Source organism: Schistocerca cancellata, chromosome 4 (assembly GCF_023864275.1).
Source record: "Schistocerca cancellata isolate TAMUIC-IGC-003103 chromosome 4, iqSchCanc2.1, whole genome shotgun sequence".
NCBI classification, from domain to species: Eukaryota; Metazoa; Arthropoda; class Insecta; order Orthoptera; family Acrididae; genus Schistocerca; species Schistocerca cancellata.
In genome coordinates, this window is record NC_064629.1 from 169,569,389 (window position 1) to 169,589,673 (window position 20,285).

The window sequence follows — 20,285 nt, forward strand, 5'->3', positions numbered from 1 at the left end:
GGAGTGTCATAGGACCGTTGCTATTCACAATATACATAAATGACCTTGTGGATGACATCGGAAGTTCACTGAGGCTTTTTGCAGATGATGCTGTGGTGTATCGAGAGGTTGTAACAATGGAAAAATGTACTGAAATGCAGGAGGACCTGCAGCAAATTGACGCATGGTGCAGGGAATGGCAATTGAATCTCAATGTAGACAAGTGTAACGTGCTGCGAATACATAGAAAGATAGACCCCTTATCATTTAGCTACAAAATAGCAGGTCAGCAAATGGAAGCAGTTAATTCCATAAATTATCTGGGAGTACGCATTAGGAGTGATTTAAAATGGAATGATCATATAAAGTTGATCGTCGGTAAAGCAGATGCCAGACTGAGATTCATTGGAAGAATCCTAAGGAAATGCAATCCGAAAACAAAGGAAGTAGGTTACAGTACGCTTCTTCGCCCACTGCTTGAATACTGCTCAGCAGTGTGGGATCTGTACCAGATAGGGTTGATAGAAGAGATAGAGAAGATCCAACGGAGAGCAGCGCACTTCGTTACAGTATCATTTAGTAATTGCGAAAGCGTTACGGAGATGATAAACTTCAGTGGAAGACTCTGCAGGAGAGATGCTCAGTAGCTTGGTACGGGCTTTTGTTAAAGTTTCGAGAACGTACCGTCACCGAAGAGTAAAGCAGTATATTGCTCCCTCCTAGGTATATCTCGCGAAGAGACCATGAGGATAAAATCAGAGAGATTAGAGCCCACACTGAAGCATACCGACAATCCTTCTTTCCACGAACAATACGAGACTGGAATAGAAGGGAGACCCAATAGAGGTACTCAAGGTACCCTCCGCCACACACCGTTGTCAGGTGGCTTGCGGAGTATGGATGTAGATGTAGATGTAAGTTAGTTGTAGAAATGACCGGTATTGTAGTTGTAAATTGTCGTAGCTGTGTTGGGAAAGAACCAGAGTTCCAAGCCCTAATAGAAAGCACTGAAATTCAAAAAGTTATAGGCACAGAAAGCTGGCGAAAGTCGGAAATAAGTTTAGCAGAAATTTTTTCTAACTATCTAACAGTGTTCAGAAAGGACAGATTAAATACAATTAATGGTGGAGTATTTATTGCTGTCAGAAGTAGTTTGCCTTGTAGTGGAATTGAAGTAGATAGTTCCTGTGAAATAGTACGGGTAGAGGTTATACTTGACAATCGGACTAAACTATTAACTGGGTTGTTTTACCGACCCCCGACGCAGAAGATATAGTTGCTGAGCAGTTCAAAGAAAACTTGAGTCTCACTTCAAATAGGTACCCCACTCATACAATTATAGTCAGTGGTGACTTTAAACTACCCTCAATATGCCGGAAAAATTATACGTTTAAAGCCAGTGGCAGACATAGAATGTCATTCGAAATTGTACTGAATGCTTTCTCAGAAAATTATTTTGAACAATTAGTTCATGAGCCCACTCGAAGTGTAAATGGTTGTGAAAGCATACTTTACCTCTTAGCAACATATAATCCTGGACAAATGGTGGGTATTGGGACGAATGCAGGGATTAGCGACCACAAAGCAGTAGCTGCTAGGCTGAATACTGTAACTCCTACAACCAACAAAAAGAAATGCAAAGTATATCTATTTAAAAAATCTGATAAAAATGCTCTTAACGCCTTTTTAAGAGAGAGCCTGTGCTCCTTCCTATCTGACCATGTAACCGTAGAAAAGTTGTGGAATGATTTCAAAGAGATAGTGATAGTATTGACAGCAACTGAGAGATATATACCACATAAATTAATAAGTGATGGTACTGATCCCCCATGGTACACAAAACGGGTCATATCGCTGTTGTAGAAGCAGTGAAAAAAGCATGCCAAATTTAAAAGAGTACAAAATCCCCAAGACTGGCAAAGTTTTGCAGACATTTGAAATATAGTGTGTACTTCAATATGAGATGCTTTCAATAATTTCCATGATGAAACTCTTATCTCGAAACCTGGCAGAAAACCCAAAAGAGATTCTGGTCATACATACAAGACGCAATCAATACCTTCACTGCATGATAACAATGGTGAAGTCACTGATGACAGTGCCACTAAAGCAGAGTTATTAAACACTGTTTTCCGAAACTCCTTCACCAACGAAGACTAAGTAAATATTCCTGAATTCCAATCAAGAACAACTGACAAGATGAGAAACATGGAAATAGATATCCTCGGTATCACAAAGCAGCTTAAATCACTTAATAAAAGGAAGGCTTCCAGTCTTCGTGTTCAAAAAATTTATGTCAGTCATACACTGTGTGTGTGTGTGTGTGTGTGTGTGTGTGTGTGTGTGTGTATATAGTTTCATGATAGTATTAGAGTTGGAACAAACTGAAATGAATTTTATTTTACTGCAATTTACTTTTCTGATTGTACCACAACTGCACGTGATTTGCAGGCTGTTTCATAAAACTGTACATTTAAAATGAAATTATTGATACTAATTAAGCATACTCCAATTTCCAATTTTAAAAATGTTGTAGACCATGCCATATACAAAGTAACATAAATAACATAAAGGATACTTCGTCTTTTAAATTTTCATTTAGTTGCTTGTGTTCGTAGTGCAACAGAAAAATTACATTACCAATATATAACAACACAATAAAAATATTCACACCTACTGAGATGGTATTACATGTTTCTAGAAGAGAACTGTTGAGATAAAATTGGTAAAGCACCAGAGTGGGAAATTAGGGCACATTGCTGCATGCATTTATAACACAAAGTACATGTGCTCTGCGAGTCGTGCATGCAGCAATCCTTTTTGAAATAGTAACAGTAGAATTTTACATACAATACAAAAAGTTTCTGCACAGTTTGAGCAGACTAGTACTAAAAATCACTGTAGTTGTTATGTTGTGTTACTTGTAAACTAGTGTTTAAGTCTTTTCTATAACACTTCATAATTAATTAATTTTACTTTTTATATCTATCATATGTTTTATCTTTTTGGTGTGTGGGATTTATCTTTTAATGTTTTCTTAGGAAGAATACAAACTATGGATAAAAAGTAGTCAAAATCTTGTTGCAGTCTCTTAGAAAGATCTCACAGAGGGTGACTAAGGATCTTCAGAATGTAACTTCTTCGATGATTGACCTAATCTTGGGTGTTGAAGAAAGAATGAAAATCCAAGCTTCATGTCTACTGAAGTTATCTCAAGAAACAAAGAAAGACAGAAAGAAAACCTTAACTGCTGACAACAGAAAGCAAACAAAGCGATAGAAAAATGCAACCTATTTGTACCAGGTTTGATGACACTATGTTGAAAATGGTTTGCATTTGTGGCTATGATGATTCAAAAGCAGAAATGATTGATTAGTTTAAAGACAAATTTCACATTTCTACTAAAACTGAAGATTGAGGTGTAAACTTTGCCACCCAACTTTATCAGGTACACGTACAGAAAAAGAGTTTGGAGAAACCACACCAACTACACTGCCAGAAAAACAAAGAAATTCCTAGAAGAAAAGCAGCACACACTACTCCTGATCCTAAGCCTGAACAGTCTTTGTCTACAAAAACAGTTTTCTGGTGAAAGTGTTTTATTGTAATGATGATGGCAGCAGGTAAATGCCTGGCAAAAAGGATTACCATTCTATGGGTAAAGATGGTAATGGCAAGCCTGTACATGCCCAAAAAGCCTTAACTTTAGAAAAACCTAAGAGAAGTGTATACACTCACCAAATCAAACAACCCACAGGTACAAAGTGGATTTTCACAATTTATTTAATCAAGGCCAAAAAAATTATAGTGTAGCTGGAACTAGTGGAAAAATTGCTGTTTACATTAGTACAGCTCATCAAACAGTGAAACTAATGATAGCTGGAGCAAAACTGAGCAAGGGCATCATACCAGTATATGGGAGCTCACTTCCCACATACCAAGGCTGCTTGTCCACAGTTACTTCTAACCCATCAAATAATCCATGCTTCACAAACAAATGTGATTGCTACCCTGATGTAATTGTTTTTCTATGATGTCTTAATATATGCACTTTAAGAGGAAATGATACAAAACATAATGTACAAGCAGTGGACTACTGTTGATCACTGCATGTTTCAAACGGCAACCAAATCAACACAGAAATTGTGATAGATTTATGTACAAAACTTAGACACCTTAAATGATATAACTTTGCTGCAAGAAAGTCAACTTTTTTCCTTCTGAAAACAAAACTTAAGTAACCAGAAATGAGGCTATTGCTGCAAGTGATTTTGCTGGAAACTGCTTTGTGCTTCAAGATTAATCTAAGGATTTCATTGGAATAATTCCATGGCCAAAGTGCACCCATGTATTATTTATTATAAGATGAAAACTCAAAATTATGAGAAAAATATTCTACCCCACAAATGTTTTGTTTTTATCTCAGACAGTTTCATGCACAACACCATTCTTGTTCATGTGTTCCATAAAACTTTTAGTTTATGAAACCTGATTTTCAGTCCATATATGCTGAAGATTTTGAGAAATGTGTAAAGTGTCGCAGCACGGTAAAATGGCTTCAGCAAAAGCTGGTCTGCAAATTTCCGAATAATCCAATATTAATTCCTTTCCAATTTATGAGTGAGGCAAAGCAAATATCTTATCAGCTACTTTCCAAATGTTACAAATGATGTACATTCAGCAAAAGAAAGGAGTTTGACAGAAAGATTTTGTTAAGGCATTGCACTCACAGGGACTCAGAAGTATCATTCAAGAGAGGGGGGGAAAAAAGCAGAAGTGAACATTTCATGTACGCATCCTTGTGGACCATCTACTGCTTTTTTTTTTTTACATCCAAGAAAAACAGATAAGTGGACTGTTTCAAAAGACTTCATACGTTGCAAACTACACCCCACAACTGTCACTGGAAGAAAATATAGACTATCTGATGAACAGATGTGAAAATCAGAATCTGCTGTACTGCCACCCATGGTGTATTAACTGTGCTGTGTCGTGTTATGTCATTGTGACTTGAAGTTTTTGAATCTGATCATGTTTGTAGATGGCATGTTGTTGTATTTGTTGGCACTCACTTCTGTTTTGATGTTTATATCCCAAAGTTGTTTGTTAGGTATGTTAGTGAGTAATCTGACGTGATCTGAGTGTGCAAGGTTGTTATTGGAACTGTTTGTGCCAGATTGCTAGTGAGTTCCTTTGATATTGCATATTGTGGCTGGTGGATTCATTTTGTGTTTGGTAATATTAGTGCTGTGAGTTTCTTATGGTTGGAAATGTTAATATTATTTTTCTTTTTTTATGACACAAATATGATGTAGAAATTTACATGTAGGACAATGCTTGTAGCAGTGGGCTAAGATATCTTGCCCACAATCAAGTTCTTAGTTATTTTGACTGACTGTGGAGTATGTGAGGTGTCTTGTGTAGTCTGGAGACGAGGTTGTTGACAGTAACTGAGTCTCAAATCAGGGACCTATATATGTGGCACTGTCAGTGGGATAATGTGTGGCAATCCATCAGTTGTGATTCCTGGTTCAAGAATATTATGTTGGTCACTCATTATCTTTGCTATTGCTCGACAATTGATTCCTGTGCTCATGAGACAGGTATTAGCAGACACTGGGTTTTAGAGTGAAATTCTTTTTTGCAGGGAAGTTTGTTCTGAATCTATTAAGTATAGGGGGAAGTTGGGTGGGTACAGGGTGTCTTTGCATCAGGAGCTGGGTTTCCAGAAATTGCTTTTTAGGTTCAAACAAAATTTTGAAAAACACAGCCCTAAGTCGCGAACACAATTAATTTGTAACCTAGGTTTCGGTGTCACAAGGGACACCTCCTTTGGACAAAATTAAAACTAGATGTTACAGCATTACGTACTAAAAAATACGAAAGCTGTGGTCATACCTGACAGCATCAGATAGTCAGAATTAACATAAAATGCAATAAAGGCGCAAGCCACTAGGGGCTGCTATGTGTCCTCTGCTACAGTCAACACAAAACTGAAACATCATGTGACTTAAATGATTAATGGAAAATCTCATATAAAGATGTGAAACAAATACAATAGTTGTGTTTATCTTTACACTATATACCTCTTTACTTCTGTATGCATCCTCTTTGGTTTGAAGCTGGCACAGTACTTACAGTAGAATATCTTTGGCTTTCCTCTGACAACCATGCCTCCATCCTTGCTACCCTCCCTATTTTCCTTTCCCTGTTGCTTCATAGCCTGGGTTGTGAGTAACTGAATCTCCTTTCCCTTCTTCCCTTTCTTTCCCCTCTCTCCTCCCTGATGAAGGGACATTTGTTCCGAAAGCTAGGAATGTAAATTTTCGGTTCTGTTTTATGTGTATCTATCGGCTGTACTGAGCTGAGGTAAGTACTGGCCAGCCTCTCTATCTCTTTGTTAGTATTTGTTTCACATCATGTGACTTGTGAGCCACGGCAACTGCAAGACAATACCGTCATCTGGTGCTTAATTGGTAAAACAAGCTATTTTGTAAAATCTCTCGTAACTGAAGAGAGGGAAATAAACAAACACCTGAATGGTGTACATGAAGTAATTATAATACCGGGATACTGCATGATATAAAATACAACTAATGAATGACTGGCTGTAGTACAAAAATTCCAGAATAAATGCATAAAGAAGACATATACGAAATAATCCATTAAATGACATTACTGATTGCTATAATAGATACGTTATAAAAAAAAAGTTTTTTTTTTTTTTTAATTTACGTATATGAGCTGTTGGTTGGTTTGGGGAAGGAGACCAGACAGCGTGGTCATCGGTCTCGTTGGATTAGGGAAGGATGGGGAAGGAAGTCGGCCGTGCCCTTTCAGAGGAACCATCCCGGCATTTGCCTGGAGTGATTTAGGGAAATCACGGAAAACCTAAATCAGGATGGCCGGACGCGGGATTGAACCGTCGTCCTCCCGAATGCGAGTCCAGAGTCTAACCACTGCGCCACCTCGCTCGGTATATGAGCTGTAAAAAGTAGAAAGAAAAGGTATCTCTGAATCTGCAAGAAGTAGTTGGTACATCAAAGTGTTAGATCTCGTCAAGCAGCAGCTTTATACCATCGAAATAACTTCTTCCATGCAACTGCACCTGCTCGTTGAGAAAAAGTCCGCCTTTCGAAAGTAAATGCTTGAAACTTTCCAGCTTCTACATAATATCAAGTTTACGCCCTTTTTTTTCAATATGCAAAATTTCCAACTTCTCAACCCCTTTAAGAGAGTGCCCTGTCATTAACAGATGATCTGCAAAAGAAGAATTAGGGGCACACGAACCGTTTTCCCTCAGAAAATGTTCTTTACAGTGAATTGAAAAGGCACGTCCTGTTTGACCAATATAATAGGCACCGCAAGTGTCACATGAAATCTTATAGACACCAGAATTCTGCAGAGGGCTAGTAGTTGACTTTAAATTATGGATGACATTTTTTTCTCAAGTTGTTATTTGTAGAAAAGGCAATATTACATTTGTATTTAATCCGAAGCAACCTTTGAATCTGGTATGACACTGGACCTAAATATGGAATTGAGAAGAATTTTTTCTCCGATTCTTCTGGGAGACTGATGAAAGAGCCAAGCATAGTACCCTTCTTGCCAATCTTCTTTCTGAGGATATCATCTACCAACCGAGCATTGTAACCATTATTGACCATTACAGTTTTAATAAGATTAATCTCATTATTAAAGTTTTATTTCGAGAGGGGAATGGAAAGTGCTCTGTGAATAGCTGAGAAAAAGAAAGCATTTTTGTGAGAGGCTGGATGTATAGAAGAAGCTGGAATGATTTGATCAGTTTGAGTCTCTTTACGGAAACTGTTGAAGGAAATTCTGTTTTCAATTAATGACAACGTAAGATCTAGGAAATTTAATTGACGATTTTCATTTTCTAGTTCACAAGTGAACTTAATATTATCAGGAAGATCATTAAACAGATTGAAAACGTAGTTGATCCCATGTACAGTACGACAAAATGCTCAGATCTGTAGATGAAAACAACGTAAAGAATTTCACCTCTAATGAATTGATAAAAATATCGGCAAGAATTCTGGCTAGCGGGTTCCCCATGGCTAGGCCGTCATTTTGTTGGAACAGTTGTCCATTGAACTGAAAGTAATTGTACTTAACTACAACGGTGATCAAATTCATGAAATCTGTAATTTCTTCATCACAGATATCTTTCTTAAACCCACACAGATTTTCCTCCACAATCTTAAGGGTTTCTTGCACGGGAACATTGGTGTAAAGGTTTTTTATGTCTCACGAAAACAATCTAATAGCCTGGTCACAGTCTATATCCTCTACTTTGCAAACTGCAGCAGCACTATTTAAGACAGAATAGCAATGACTGAAGACAAAAGACTTTTTCAGCTGATCATGTAAAAATCTAGCAAGTTCATGATAAACACTATTCTGACTGTTCGAAATCGGACGAATGGGATGGCCAAGCTTATGTATCTTAAATTGCATTCTTAAATTGGGAGGTTGTGGATTCATATTAATAAGTGACTTTTTGTGAAATGGTTTAAGCAAGAAATTGGCATTGTTAACAGCTGATCTGATTTCTTTCTGGAGGGAGGGAATAGCATCGACTTGCAGTTCAGAAATACCATTTTCTTCGAAAAAAGAAATGGTTTTCAAAATATATTGTTCATTATATGCAATTACTAGTGAAGAGCCCTTATCAGTTTTCGTTGTAAGAGCATCATTATCTTTAAGTTTCTTATTAATATTTCTAATCAAGGCCTTGTCATTACAAGAGGCATTAAGGGAAGCAGCCCGACATTTACTAAAAATATTTGTTACATCATAAGCAATCCTAGTTTGCACAGCACTATCCATTTTTATGCAATCTAAACCAGTTTTCAGGTCTACAATGACATTCTGCACGAGCTGCTTGTTAGTCAAATCTGGTTTAACATTATACTTAAGCCCTCTTTCTAACAGACTAGTTTCTGCTTCTGTAAAATTAATATTAGTCTTATTTAAAACTCTGTGATAAAAGACACGGTCCCTTTTTTTAAATTTTTCGGAAGATCTCCCAGGTGGAAACAGGCAGAAAAGCTTACTGATTTCTTATTTAGGTTTTTCAAGGAGTAGCTCAATTTTTTTTATCAAGTTATGCCTGCTGTTATCTTTTGGTTTGGTTTTGTGTTTAGAATGGGTATTAGTTGAGATGAGGTTGACAGTTTTGGGGGGAGGGGGGCAATGTGTTTGGGAGATACCGAGGAGAAATAAGTAAATAAGTCAGAGAGATAGAGAGAGAGAGAGAGAGAGAGAGAGAGACTGTGGCCAGCCCACATTTGGGTAATGGTGGCTTTGGTAGGTAAATAAATAAATATATATATATTTTTACTGTAGTATTTACGGTATGTGTGTTTATGTTTGTGTATATCAAAATTGGTCATGATGCAAATGTTTTTGAATTTCAGTATTTCCCTTGCTAGTGTTTGGTAACTGTGTCACATTGTGGTTGCTAGGTATTTACCTTCACTGAAGTTGAATGAAATTGAGGAGCACCTTTTCGAAACTTGATAAATGTCAAAAATTTCAAAATTGATTCACACATAGCAATGGCTTAATGTTGTCCTTTTACATCAACCTCTGAACCAACTTTTAGCAAAAGTTGAATATTATCCCGTGTCTATGCACTCCAAATCACAAGATTTTAGCAAACCCTGATATGTGCATTCTTAGAGTTAAAGCAAAAGTCAACAAATGCAATAAATTCTCTCTCAAGTGTCTTGGCTTTCTTTCCTTAATAAGCAGTTGGCAATAATGGAGTAGACTGGTGTGCCAGTTTGCTTCATATCATCTTACTCTTTATTGTAACAATATTTACTGGTGGGAATTATATTGCAAGCAGACATTATTTTCATCACAACACCTACAGCCTACTTCTAGATCAATAGTCCCTTGATGCTTTTGGGTTAGTTTAGAAAGAAGTAGTGCAAGCTTAATCAGAATGGATGTGATTCTGGTGCTTCTTACAATGGCATACAGGTCAAAGAATGTTTCGGTGGGAGAAAATCCTGGTCCAGGAAGAGCTTACATTGACCTAAAAATGCAAACGAAAAATTGTAAAACAGAACCTGTTATCAAATACACACATGGAGTTAGGGTTTCGCTCTCAAAAGCTAAAAGAATGAAAGAATGTGAAGCTGCTGAACTCTGTTATGAAGATATTACCAGTTTCATCGTAATGTGACATCATTAAATAAAAGAGGTAAAGTTAAGTTTCAGTATATTTTTTCACCTCAACACAGAGCAGTACACATCCAGAATGCAAACTAGAAGAGAACAGTAACAGTGAAGTATACCATTACAAAAAGGAATAGTGAAGTAGTGCCTGTTTGTGCTGCCACTTTCCAAGGAGTTTCTGGCATGTCAAAGGACAGGTTATCCTATCTAGCAAGCAGGTTCCATGAAGGAGGAAGGTTTCCAAAGGAAAGAATGCAACAGAACAGGAAAGGGTGATAAGGACCTATCTATTGCTATTAAGAACGATATAAAGAAATGTAAGTGCAGAGTGAGTCACCATGGCACTGGGAAGTCTATGAAAGATTATTTCCCCACAGATTTCACAATTAATAAAATGTTTGAGAGATCTGTGAGGAAAGAGAAGGTTTGGGACTGAAACAGTTCTCCATATCAAAATACAAGCACATAATTTACAAAAATACCAATCTGCGATATAATCCTTGACCTTATACTGTTGATATTCCAACCTGGAATTTCCACTGTTTGAAAAATGTCAATCGATCATTCAGGACTCCTGATACTGACTCCTGCTCCATTTATAAGGTCTCTTTAATGGAAATAAACACAGAATATGTCTGGCGAAGAATAATAAACTAGACACAGATTACATAAAATTCTTTCAAAGTGGTATAGGAGTACAATGAAGGTAAATAATCCAGCCATCATTAAGATTTGCTTTGATATGCAGCAAAACCAGCCTAATCATAACGTGTAGACTTTCATGGCTGGTGTATCCATTAGTTAAAACATTGGGGCTGAGAGGCCGTGGTCGATCTGTAAAACTACTACTTCCTGACGTTTCATTGCTAATTGTGGGCAACATCTTCCAAGGTGAGTCAATGATTGGCTGCCAGGCCATGGATGTCCCGTTTATATAGAACACATATAGGGAACCACCATACTCACATGGGGCCGACTGTAAGTCTATCTCTGACTAACGTCATTATTCTCAATTGAAGGAAATCAATTGTCACAGCACTGGTGCAAACTGGATTGCCATATCTTATCTAACTTTAAGCCTTCCTCTTTTCTATGAAAATTATGGTGGTGTTTCTGAATCTCTATAGCTTCTCTATACATGCATGCATAATAATGTGATGTCCTGGCTAGCACACTCATCTCACTAAATTTTATTTCAGGATCACTGTCTTTAAAAACATGTTTCGCTACAGCTGATTTGCCAGTATGTCCCAGTAGACAGTTCCTTTTGTGTTTGGTTAACTGGGTATTAACAATTTTTTCGTTGCTCCAATATAAATCTTCCCACACCTACAAGGAATTTTATACACCCCAGGAGTTGCTAAGAGGTGTCATGCATCTTACAGTACTGCCGATCTTAAACACTCGTTGATCTTCTTGGTGGGTCTAAAGATTGTTTCAACTTGAAACCCAGCCAGAACTTTCCCAAAATGGTCCGTAATATTGTGAATAAATGAAAGAAAAACTTTTCCAGCTGACAGTAGTTGTTGCTGAATGTTATCAGACACTTTTCTTCTGGGATGGAGTGCTCGATCTATCTCGCTGTCAGGATATCCATTTTTCTTAAAAGCCATTCGCAAATTATTTAGTTGGTTGGTTGGTTGTTTTGGGGAAGACCAGACAGCGAGGTCATCGGTCTCATCTGATTAGGGAAGGAAGTCGTCCGTGCCCTTTGAAAGGAACCATCCCGGCATTTGCCTGGAGCGATTTAGGGAAATCACGGAAAACCTAAATCAGGATGGCCAGACGCGGGATTGAACCGTCGTCCTCCTGAATGTGAGTCCAGTGTCGAACCACTGCACCACCTCGCTCGGTAATGATTTAGTTCATCTTGCAAATAAATTGGCTCACAGCTCTCATTAGCTCTGTCCACCAATGTTTTAGTGACACCTCTCTTCTGCCGGGGACAATGGCTTGAATCCTTATGGAGGGAACGGTCGGTGTGTGTATCTTTTCCATACACTTTATGCCCTAGACTCCCATCTGCCTGTTTATTACTGAAACATCCAAAAAATTAAGTTGTCCGTTGCTCTCTTTCTCCATAGTAAATCATACCTTTTGATTAATTCTATTTAGGTGCACTAAGAAACCATACAATTCATCTTCACCTTGATGCCATACCACAAAAGTGTCATCCACATACCGACACCATTTCAAAGGGCTTTCGCTGGCAGAGTGCAACGCCTGCTGTTCAGAAATTTCTATGAATAGATTACCAAAATCTGGACTCAGAGGGCTGCCCATGGCTACTCCTTCGGTTTGTGCATAAAACTCATCATCATACTGGAAATAAGTTGTGGACAGGCAATGTCGAAACAGAGCTACTATTTCAGTGGGAAACACATCAGCTATGTATGAAAGAGCTTCTTCAACAGGAGCCATGGTAAACAGGGATACCACATCAAAACTAAAAAGGAAATCACCTGGGCTGACAGCAATCTCCTTCAATTTTTCAATAAAGTGCATAGAATTTTTATTGCGATAATCAGTTTTACCAATATATGGTTGTAGCAAGGAGGTGAGATGTCTAGCCAACTCTTGAGTTGGTAATCCAATAGCACTCACTATCGGTCTCAATGGGACATTAGGCTTATGTGTCTTTGGTAGCCCATATAATCTAGGAGGGTAAGCTTCCGTTTTGTATAGATACTTAGTGTCAATACCCGCTTAACCAAACACAAAAGGAACTGTCGACTGGGACATACTGACAAATCAGCTGTAGCGTAACATGTTTTTAAAGACAGTGATCATGAAATAAAATTTAGTGAGACAAGTGCGTTAGCCAGGACATCGCATCATTATGCACGGATGTATAGAGAAGCTAAACAGATTCAGAAACATCACAATAAGTTTAATAGAAAAGAGGAGGGCTTAAAGTTAGATAAGATATGGCGGTCAACTTGACAACAATGATGTGACAATTGATTACCTTCAATCGAGAATAATGATGTTAGTCACAGATAGACTTACAGTCGGCCCCACATGATGTACTGTGATGCCCTCTATATAAACGCGACCTCCACGGCCTGACAGCCAGTCACTGACTCACCTCAGAAGATGTTGCCCGCAGTTGGCAATGAAACACCAGGAAGAAGTAGTTTTACAGATTGACCACGGCCTCTCAGCCTAGAAGTTTTAACTAATGAAAACCAGCCCATTGCAAAACTATCAATCAGTGGGATTTTCTGTGCTAAAAAAGTGTGGTTAAATGAGATGTGCACCATGATCCACACTAAGAATGAAAAAAAGTAAAGTTACACGACTGCAAATGATTATTTGGAAGCACTGAGAAGACTTGCAGAAAAAGTCTTCTAAAGAATATTATGATATTTTAGAAGAGCAGGTTACTCTCACCATTTTAAATGCAGATGGGACTGCTAAAAATCTAGAAGACAGTGCACAGAAAGCATTGAAATCCAATCTACCATTCAGAATGAACAGCCAGTGTTTCAGCTCATACAAGAAAGTTAAGAAATTTATTAATGTTTCAGTAAGCAATACATACTTTGGAGATCCACTGAAAGTCAACATCCAGAGAAGAAAGAAACCACAACATTCAACAGTACTAACATCCACCCTCTCACCACAACAAAATATGGTTCTCAAAGAAAATAAAAAAGACGTGCCTGCTTTGCTGAAGTATTCTGAAAGTCCAGATGATGCAAAGAGGTTTTACACAGATGTCCTAGACAAATAATGTATAGATATAACAGAAAACTTGACAACAACAATGAAACTATAACATACAATATATTTTGTAGCCCCCTTACAGACTTTTTACTTTACGTTGTATTAAGTAAAGTCATAGGGCACGAATGGTTGGGAGCCCCTGAAGATCAGCTTCAGCCAACATAATTGGAAAGGTCTTCCCTATCCTTCATTCCTGCTAGCACAATTCTGTCGCAAAGTATGCAATTTGGGTGCTAGGCGTAGGTGCCTGTGTGTGCGTTTTGTTGTTGTTGTTGTCTTGTGATACTGTATTTCTATAAATATTTGCTTAGTCTCCATAAAGTTAAAACCTATAAATAAAAAAAAATGCAAGACATAATAATGTACTCAAAAATATGCATGTACAATGATGCAGGAATATCCTAAACACTAAATTATATTAAAGAAAAAAGGTTGTAAAAGAGTTAAACTCACATGGAACTAAAACAAGCAAAATCACAGACACCAGAAATAATTACTGACATTTATGGATTTAAATAAAAGGAAAGAAAATGGAAAAATCACACGCTAATATACAGCTACAAAAATTAAATTTTAATATATTTCATTTCAATGCTTCACTTATATCAACAAGATCTAGTAATCATGTAAAAATTAAGGTGTCGAGATGTATCTATTTTTTATGTATGTTAGGGATTGAAAACCCTAGTAGCTTCGACAAACAATCTAGTCATCTTCAAGTCATACAACATTCTTGAATAAGCCATAAAATATTCTTGATAAGTGATGGTGAAATATGTCTTCAAACATCATTAAAATCTTTCTGTGCGGAGCCATAATAGCAGTAATACTAATCGACAATGTCTTAGAATCTGTAGCTGACTACAATGTCAGACAAAACCAGTGATCCATTCAAATAAAGACTTCAGGGGCAATCTTGACTTCAAAGGTTTTCAATCTCTAACATAAATAAAAATTTACACAGATTGCATAACTCCTGATTGACAATGTTAACAAACTTGGGGTCGACAGAAGCGTCCGATCCCATGCGTCGGCTTTGACCCGTGACGTAAGGGTGTTGTGTGTGACGTTATGACGGCGCGGAGTTTGGTTTGAGTGTGGCTGTCTCCAGTTCTGTTTTATCTTATTTTGTTTACTTTTCTGATCTGTTCGTTCCATCTCGTGAGATTTTTAAAATTTAAAAACACTTATTACTTATTTTAATTATCTGTTTTCTCCAATTTCTGTTTTAGTTTATTATATTTATCTTTCTCATCTGTTCGTTCTATCCCGTGAGATTCTTTTTTAAAAAAAGACAAAAAACACTAATCAGCTACTGAAGCATCTTTATCTTCTATGGGTTGCAGGGGTTACGACTACTGGGGAGGTGGGTGGGTATTCATACATGGCTGTCTTCACTTACACGTTGTAGCTACGCAAGACGTCTAAATTTGTTTATATTTAGTTTGCCCCCCCCCCCCACCCAAAACACCCCATTTCCCGCGCTTGTCCCGTTAGTGTCATTAGGCTTCTTGTGGAAAGTGTGTGTGTGTTTGTTTTTGTTTCCACCATATTTGTGACGTCATGGGTCAAAGCAGACGGGCGGGATCGGACGCTTCCGTATTTCCCAAACTTGATACAATCTATGTAAAAACTGAAAAACTCATTTCATGAAAAACTATATTTGTTACATTACCGAGTTTTGAAACATAAATAAAGCTCAATTTGCAGTACTTGGCTTTAGAGTTGTGTGTGTGTGGTTTCTTAAGATCGAGGGCTTTGTTTGAGGTATATAGGTCAAGCAAAACTTACCAAACCAAGGATTTCTGCCCCCCCCCTTTTTTGAGAATTTCATGTGGTTGTTTTTTAGGTTATTATTTGTTTTGGAATGGTGGTGTTATTTTTATTGACATCTATTTACTTTGTCTATGACCACACCCCCCACCCGCCCCCTACTTCTCGCAGTTGTCCTGTTACTTTCAGTCCACTGCTGGAGTTAAATATTTTGTGTGCTATTTATCTTAGTTTGTTGTTAATGAGTAAAGTCATGATTGCCATAATGTATAAGCTTCAAATATAGGTGTCTACTGTCTTAATAACATCACTGGTCAAAGGTGATGGATGGTACCGTAATTTTCAGTTTTACCAATCCCAAAACTGCGACTAGAACATATACGCTATCAGATGAAGAGATGCGAAAAGTCTCCCAGATTCAAATGGAAACTTATATGTTGTCACACCAACAATCAGTCATTATTGTTTGGGATGACCAAGCTGTCATTCAAAAAAAGATTATAATTGGGCCACCATAATATTCTTCTTGTTGAAGATGCGTAGAAAGTTTCTCTTGGTGAGGCCCTAAAATAACACATTAAATAGTAAAAGCCACACCAATATTAAGTTAATAATATTGATTAATGTTAATGTATTTGTAAAATAAAGATATAATTTAGTAATTTATTCATAGTCTTTACTGAGAATGTGGCATTATATTAAAATATGTGAATTTCAATTTAACAACAATATTCCCTACATAGATGGGAAGAAGAACTTTTTGTCTCAAAGCTTAAATGTTTTGCAGTCTTTCCAATGTGCCTGTCTGCAGCTCAGTGCATCCTCTATGTGGTGAGTAGCAATCTATTGTTTTCATGTTACAGAGGTTTTTAATGCATTGTGTACGGCTCATAGTTGTTTGTGTGTATTTTAAGTGATCAAGTAAACCTATGAGTTTTGGGTTTTCAAGTTGTCTGCTGGTTCCAGGTAATGAAGGCTTCAGTTGAGCTATGTTTTGAGTTGTGTGTGGGTTCATGGCATCGAGGGCTTTGTTTGAGTTATATAGGTCATTTGAAATTTATGATTTCTATGGTTTTCATTTTGGTAGCATTGAGTTGGATGGTGAGCATCTTTTGTGCTTCATTTTGTGGATAATATTTGTTATGGGGTGATGCCATTAATGTTAGTCTCATGTGTTTGTTTGTCACCACCCCAAACAGCAACATGTTGTTTTGTAGGGCGGGCAACCACAGCCAAACTTCAATATTTTTCCAAAGAAAATTCCGCATTGGCTGTATCAATAATTCTTATTAAATCAGCGACCGGTTTTGCACCGCTTATCGGTGCATCATCAGGCAATGTACGCTATTTCTAACGAGTCAGTCAGGTCGTGTCCGCTGCTGCGCGGCTCCTCTCAGCTTGCACGGTCATTGCCGCTCCCATCATTTATAATTTTTTTAAATTTTAACTACCACTTTCACCAGGTGACGGAATATTGGATGTGAATGGTGGGGAGTGGCTATAGGGCAATGTTCAACATTACCCCAAACTGCGTTACTTTCTGCAGTTGTCCCGTTCCATTTTATTGTTGGAGTGAAATATTTTTGTTCATGGATGTATGTAGTGACATTATGGTTGCAGTATTTTATACGACGGAAATAGGTGTGTGTGCAATCTTTATGACATCACGGGTCAAAGCAGCAGGTGGAATCTGACATTTCTGTACTGCGTAAAAGTTTATAAGGAACTGGGTGAAATTGTACAAACTTTAGGTCAGCAAGTCATATAGGTTTTGAGATATGGTCATTTCAAGGTTTTAAAACAATGCGAAGAATTGCAAAATTTTGGAAACTTTAAAAATTAAAGACAAAAATATTAATTTGTAATTTTCATGCAAGTACAATCAGTGGAAAAAAATATAAACAAATCGACATGTCAAGAACGAGGGTCTTTTTTTTATCAAGATGAGTCATCCTTTAAGCTAAAAGAGGTTTATCATCAGTAATTGCACTCTGTCCAAAACGTTCAGGTGTGCCTGTTTCCATTAGACTTAAGCTGTTAGTTTGACAAGTGAGTTGTCTATTTACCTGCTGAAGATAAATTTTGGCAAAAGCATTAGGTACCAACTTTTGTCCCTTCCACTTGTGCTACCTCGTCAACTGCTGATAAATTGGATTCCCCTTTGGCACTATGCCATGATCTGGGAATTTATATACAACACAACTTTTAAACTTTCTCAAAAGGATTTCAATATCTTTACATTTGATGCAGAACAAGAACAGTCAGTTACTTAATAGTGTGTGTTTCACTTTTGATCTGAGCTAATGATTCCATTTTTAAGCACAAATATTTTGGTAGCTGTAGTAATGATTAGGGTCTACATTAAGTTGAAAAATGAGAGCCTGGTCATGAGATCGTGAAGCTATTGCATGTGCCTCAAGAACTGCTATTAGTATAACAAAGGTTGTGGTAATAGACTTGTCCCTAGTGTAAACCAAGGTCTAGGTTAAATTAACAGTTTGGATGAGAGTTGTAGAAACAATGTCATGACAAAACACACAGTTCTTTTCACATCTCACAGTTACGTCCCTGAGTAAAGACTATTCATGTGGACATCCTATTGATTTTATGCTCTTTGTTTTCCTAATCTTTTGATGACATCTGCTGGCAGTTTCTTCAGATTTGTATATATAGAGATATAAATTACATACTACTCCCACTGTGGTACTCGGTTGTTTCCTAATTACAGATTTGAAATCAAGAATGATCATTCAAGTGACAACAGACATTAAAGCTTCTTCCCATAAACTACTCCACAACTTTCTGGCAGTCTAACATTCTGTACACAATTCTGAAACCACTTTTATATCCTTTGCCCTGCTTAATGATTTTCCTAACTGGTTGGTGAGAATTTTAGTAAACACCTTACATACCGTCTACAAAATCCTATCACACTGTCCCTATATTGTGCACTAAAGCTATCATGGCATTGTTCCAAGAAGTGTGAACTACCTACTTAGATAAGCCTGCATTACATGGTAAAACAAGTTCACAAAAGGTCTTTCAAAACGTAGTGTTTCACAAATGTATGACAGTATACTGAGGTATTTTCATGATTTGTTTTATAAAAGTTGGAAAGTGGTCCTAGTTATAAAAGGTTCATCCAAGCTCTCTGACTACTAGTACAGTAATCTCCAAATGTGATAGTTAGTGTTTGTGTCAGGTACTAAGGATAAATCTGTCACCACACTCAACATTATGGGGAAGGTGCTGGGTGGGGATACAGCTATCACATCACGGGCTATTGCATACAGACTGATATTTTGAAACATAAACTGCACACTTTCCTATTATTTCTTACTTGCATGGCAACGTCGTTGTTCATAATCTGAGGCTGTTTTGCTGATTAAGGGAAATAATGAGAAAGAAATACTGCCATCCACTTGGGACTGGAAAAATACGAAACTGTCACTTCTGTGCATACCTAGGCATCCTAGAAAAAACTATCACGAGAGATGATACAAAACATATGTTCTGGTCAAGTATAACCAACATCGTTCCACAAACACGTAATTGTCTGAAACAACTGGCTCACACTAAACAATAAATTTGTCTCGGGAAGATCATTACATCGGTATAAATACTTTGAGACATGTAGCTGTGGATTTAATTCTTATCACAGTTAAGAGAATTATGATGATAACTGGAACTGTAGTTAATGACGCCGCTAATAGACGATTGGTGCGTAAATGCAGGTAACTGTAAATACTAGTCACAATTCAAGCACAATGAATGTCGAAAAATTTGCAGTGTTTGATAACACATAACATCACATTAAATATATATATATATCTGATTCATCTTACCTGCACACATTCACAGAAGGGTTTGTATTGAGGCTAAACAAGATGACATATTCGCTGTGTGCGTTTTCCTTTCTTTGGGTTTATCAAGTTTAAGCTTTATATTCTATTTATTAGCTAATATACTTCAAAACTACACATCTGAAAATCTGTCTCACCAATCAAGAAGAGATTCACAGCAGTGCTTGAGCACTTCTCATTTTAAACCCCTAGCATTACTGTCAAACAGGCCCATCCTCATATTTAATAACACGAAGCAGTAAATCTGATCGCTCCGGGCGACTGAAAATAACAAAGACGTCCTCCTATAAACTTTATTAATTCTGACACTGTTTCCATTTCTTCGTCACTCTGTCCACTTTAGAGTTTTCTGTAGACATCATACTATACACACAATTAGAGCGCGAAAACAATGATACAACCAAACACATAACACAAAATCACCTATGGCCTACACATTGGACGCGCACAGCGTAGACAAATAATATCGCTGGATACGCGATCGACCATTTTAGATGACAGTAGTCCACATTTTACAAACAAAAATAAACTGCAGATGTTCATCAAAATCGATTACTCTCGTTATTTCTTTTTTCCTCTGACCTCACTGTAGCTTCTGAATGTCTGAAACACGTCCTTAAACTTTTCAGTCACTAGGTATTGTTCAGCACAAATTTCCGCTCTCATTAACCTCCGGTTCACTGTCTCTAACTCGCAACTATTTGTTGAAGTTCCCAAAGTACTTCGGCA

The 20,285-nt window shown here is 37.3% G+C and overlaps 1 protein-coding gene across 3 annotated transcripts in view; it reads right to left on the reverse strand.

The window, feature by feature from the left end:
- The window catches only part of LOC126183433 (DDB1- and CUL4-associated factor 7), a 131,324-nt gene extending 111,304 nt beyond the window's left edge, over positions 1-20,020 (reverse strand). The window contains exon 1 of one of the 3 annotated variants that reach the window (XM_049925416.1): positions 19,694-20,020. Coding sequence is in view for 2 of the 3 variants with exons in the window: in XM_049925414.1 (XP_049781371.1) it covers positions 19,539-19,548 (10 nt within the window). In the remaining variant the exon portion in view is untranslated. Of the gene's footprint in view, positions 1-19,538 lie in introns of all 3 variants that reach the window. The other 2 variants (XM_049925414.1, XM_049925415.1) reach the window with 2 other exon arrangements.
- Positions 20,021-20,285: the final 265 nt, after the last annotated feature.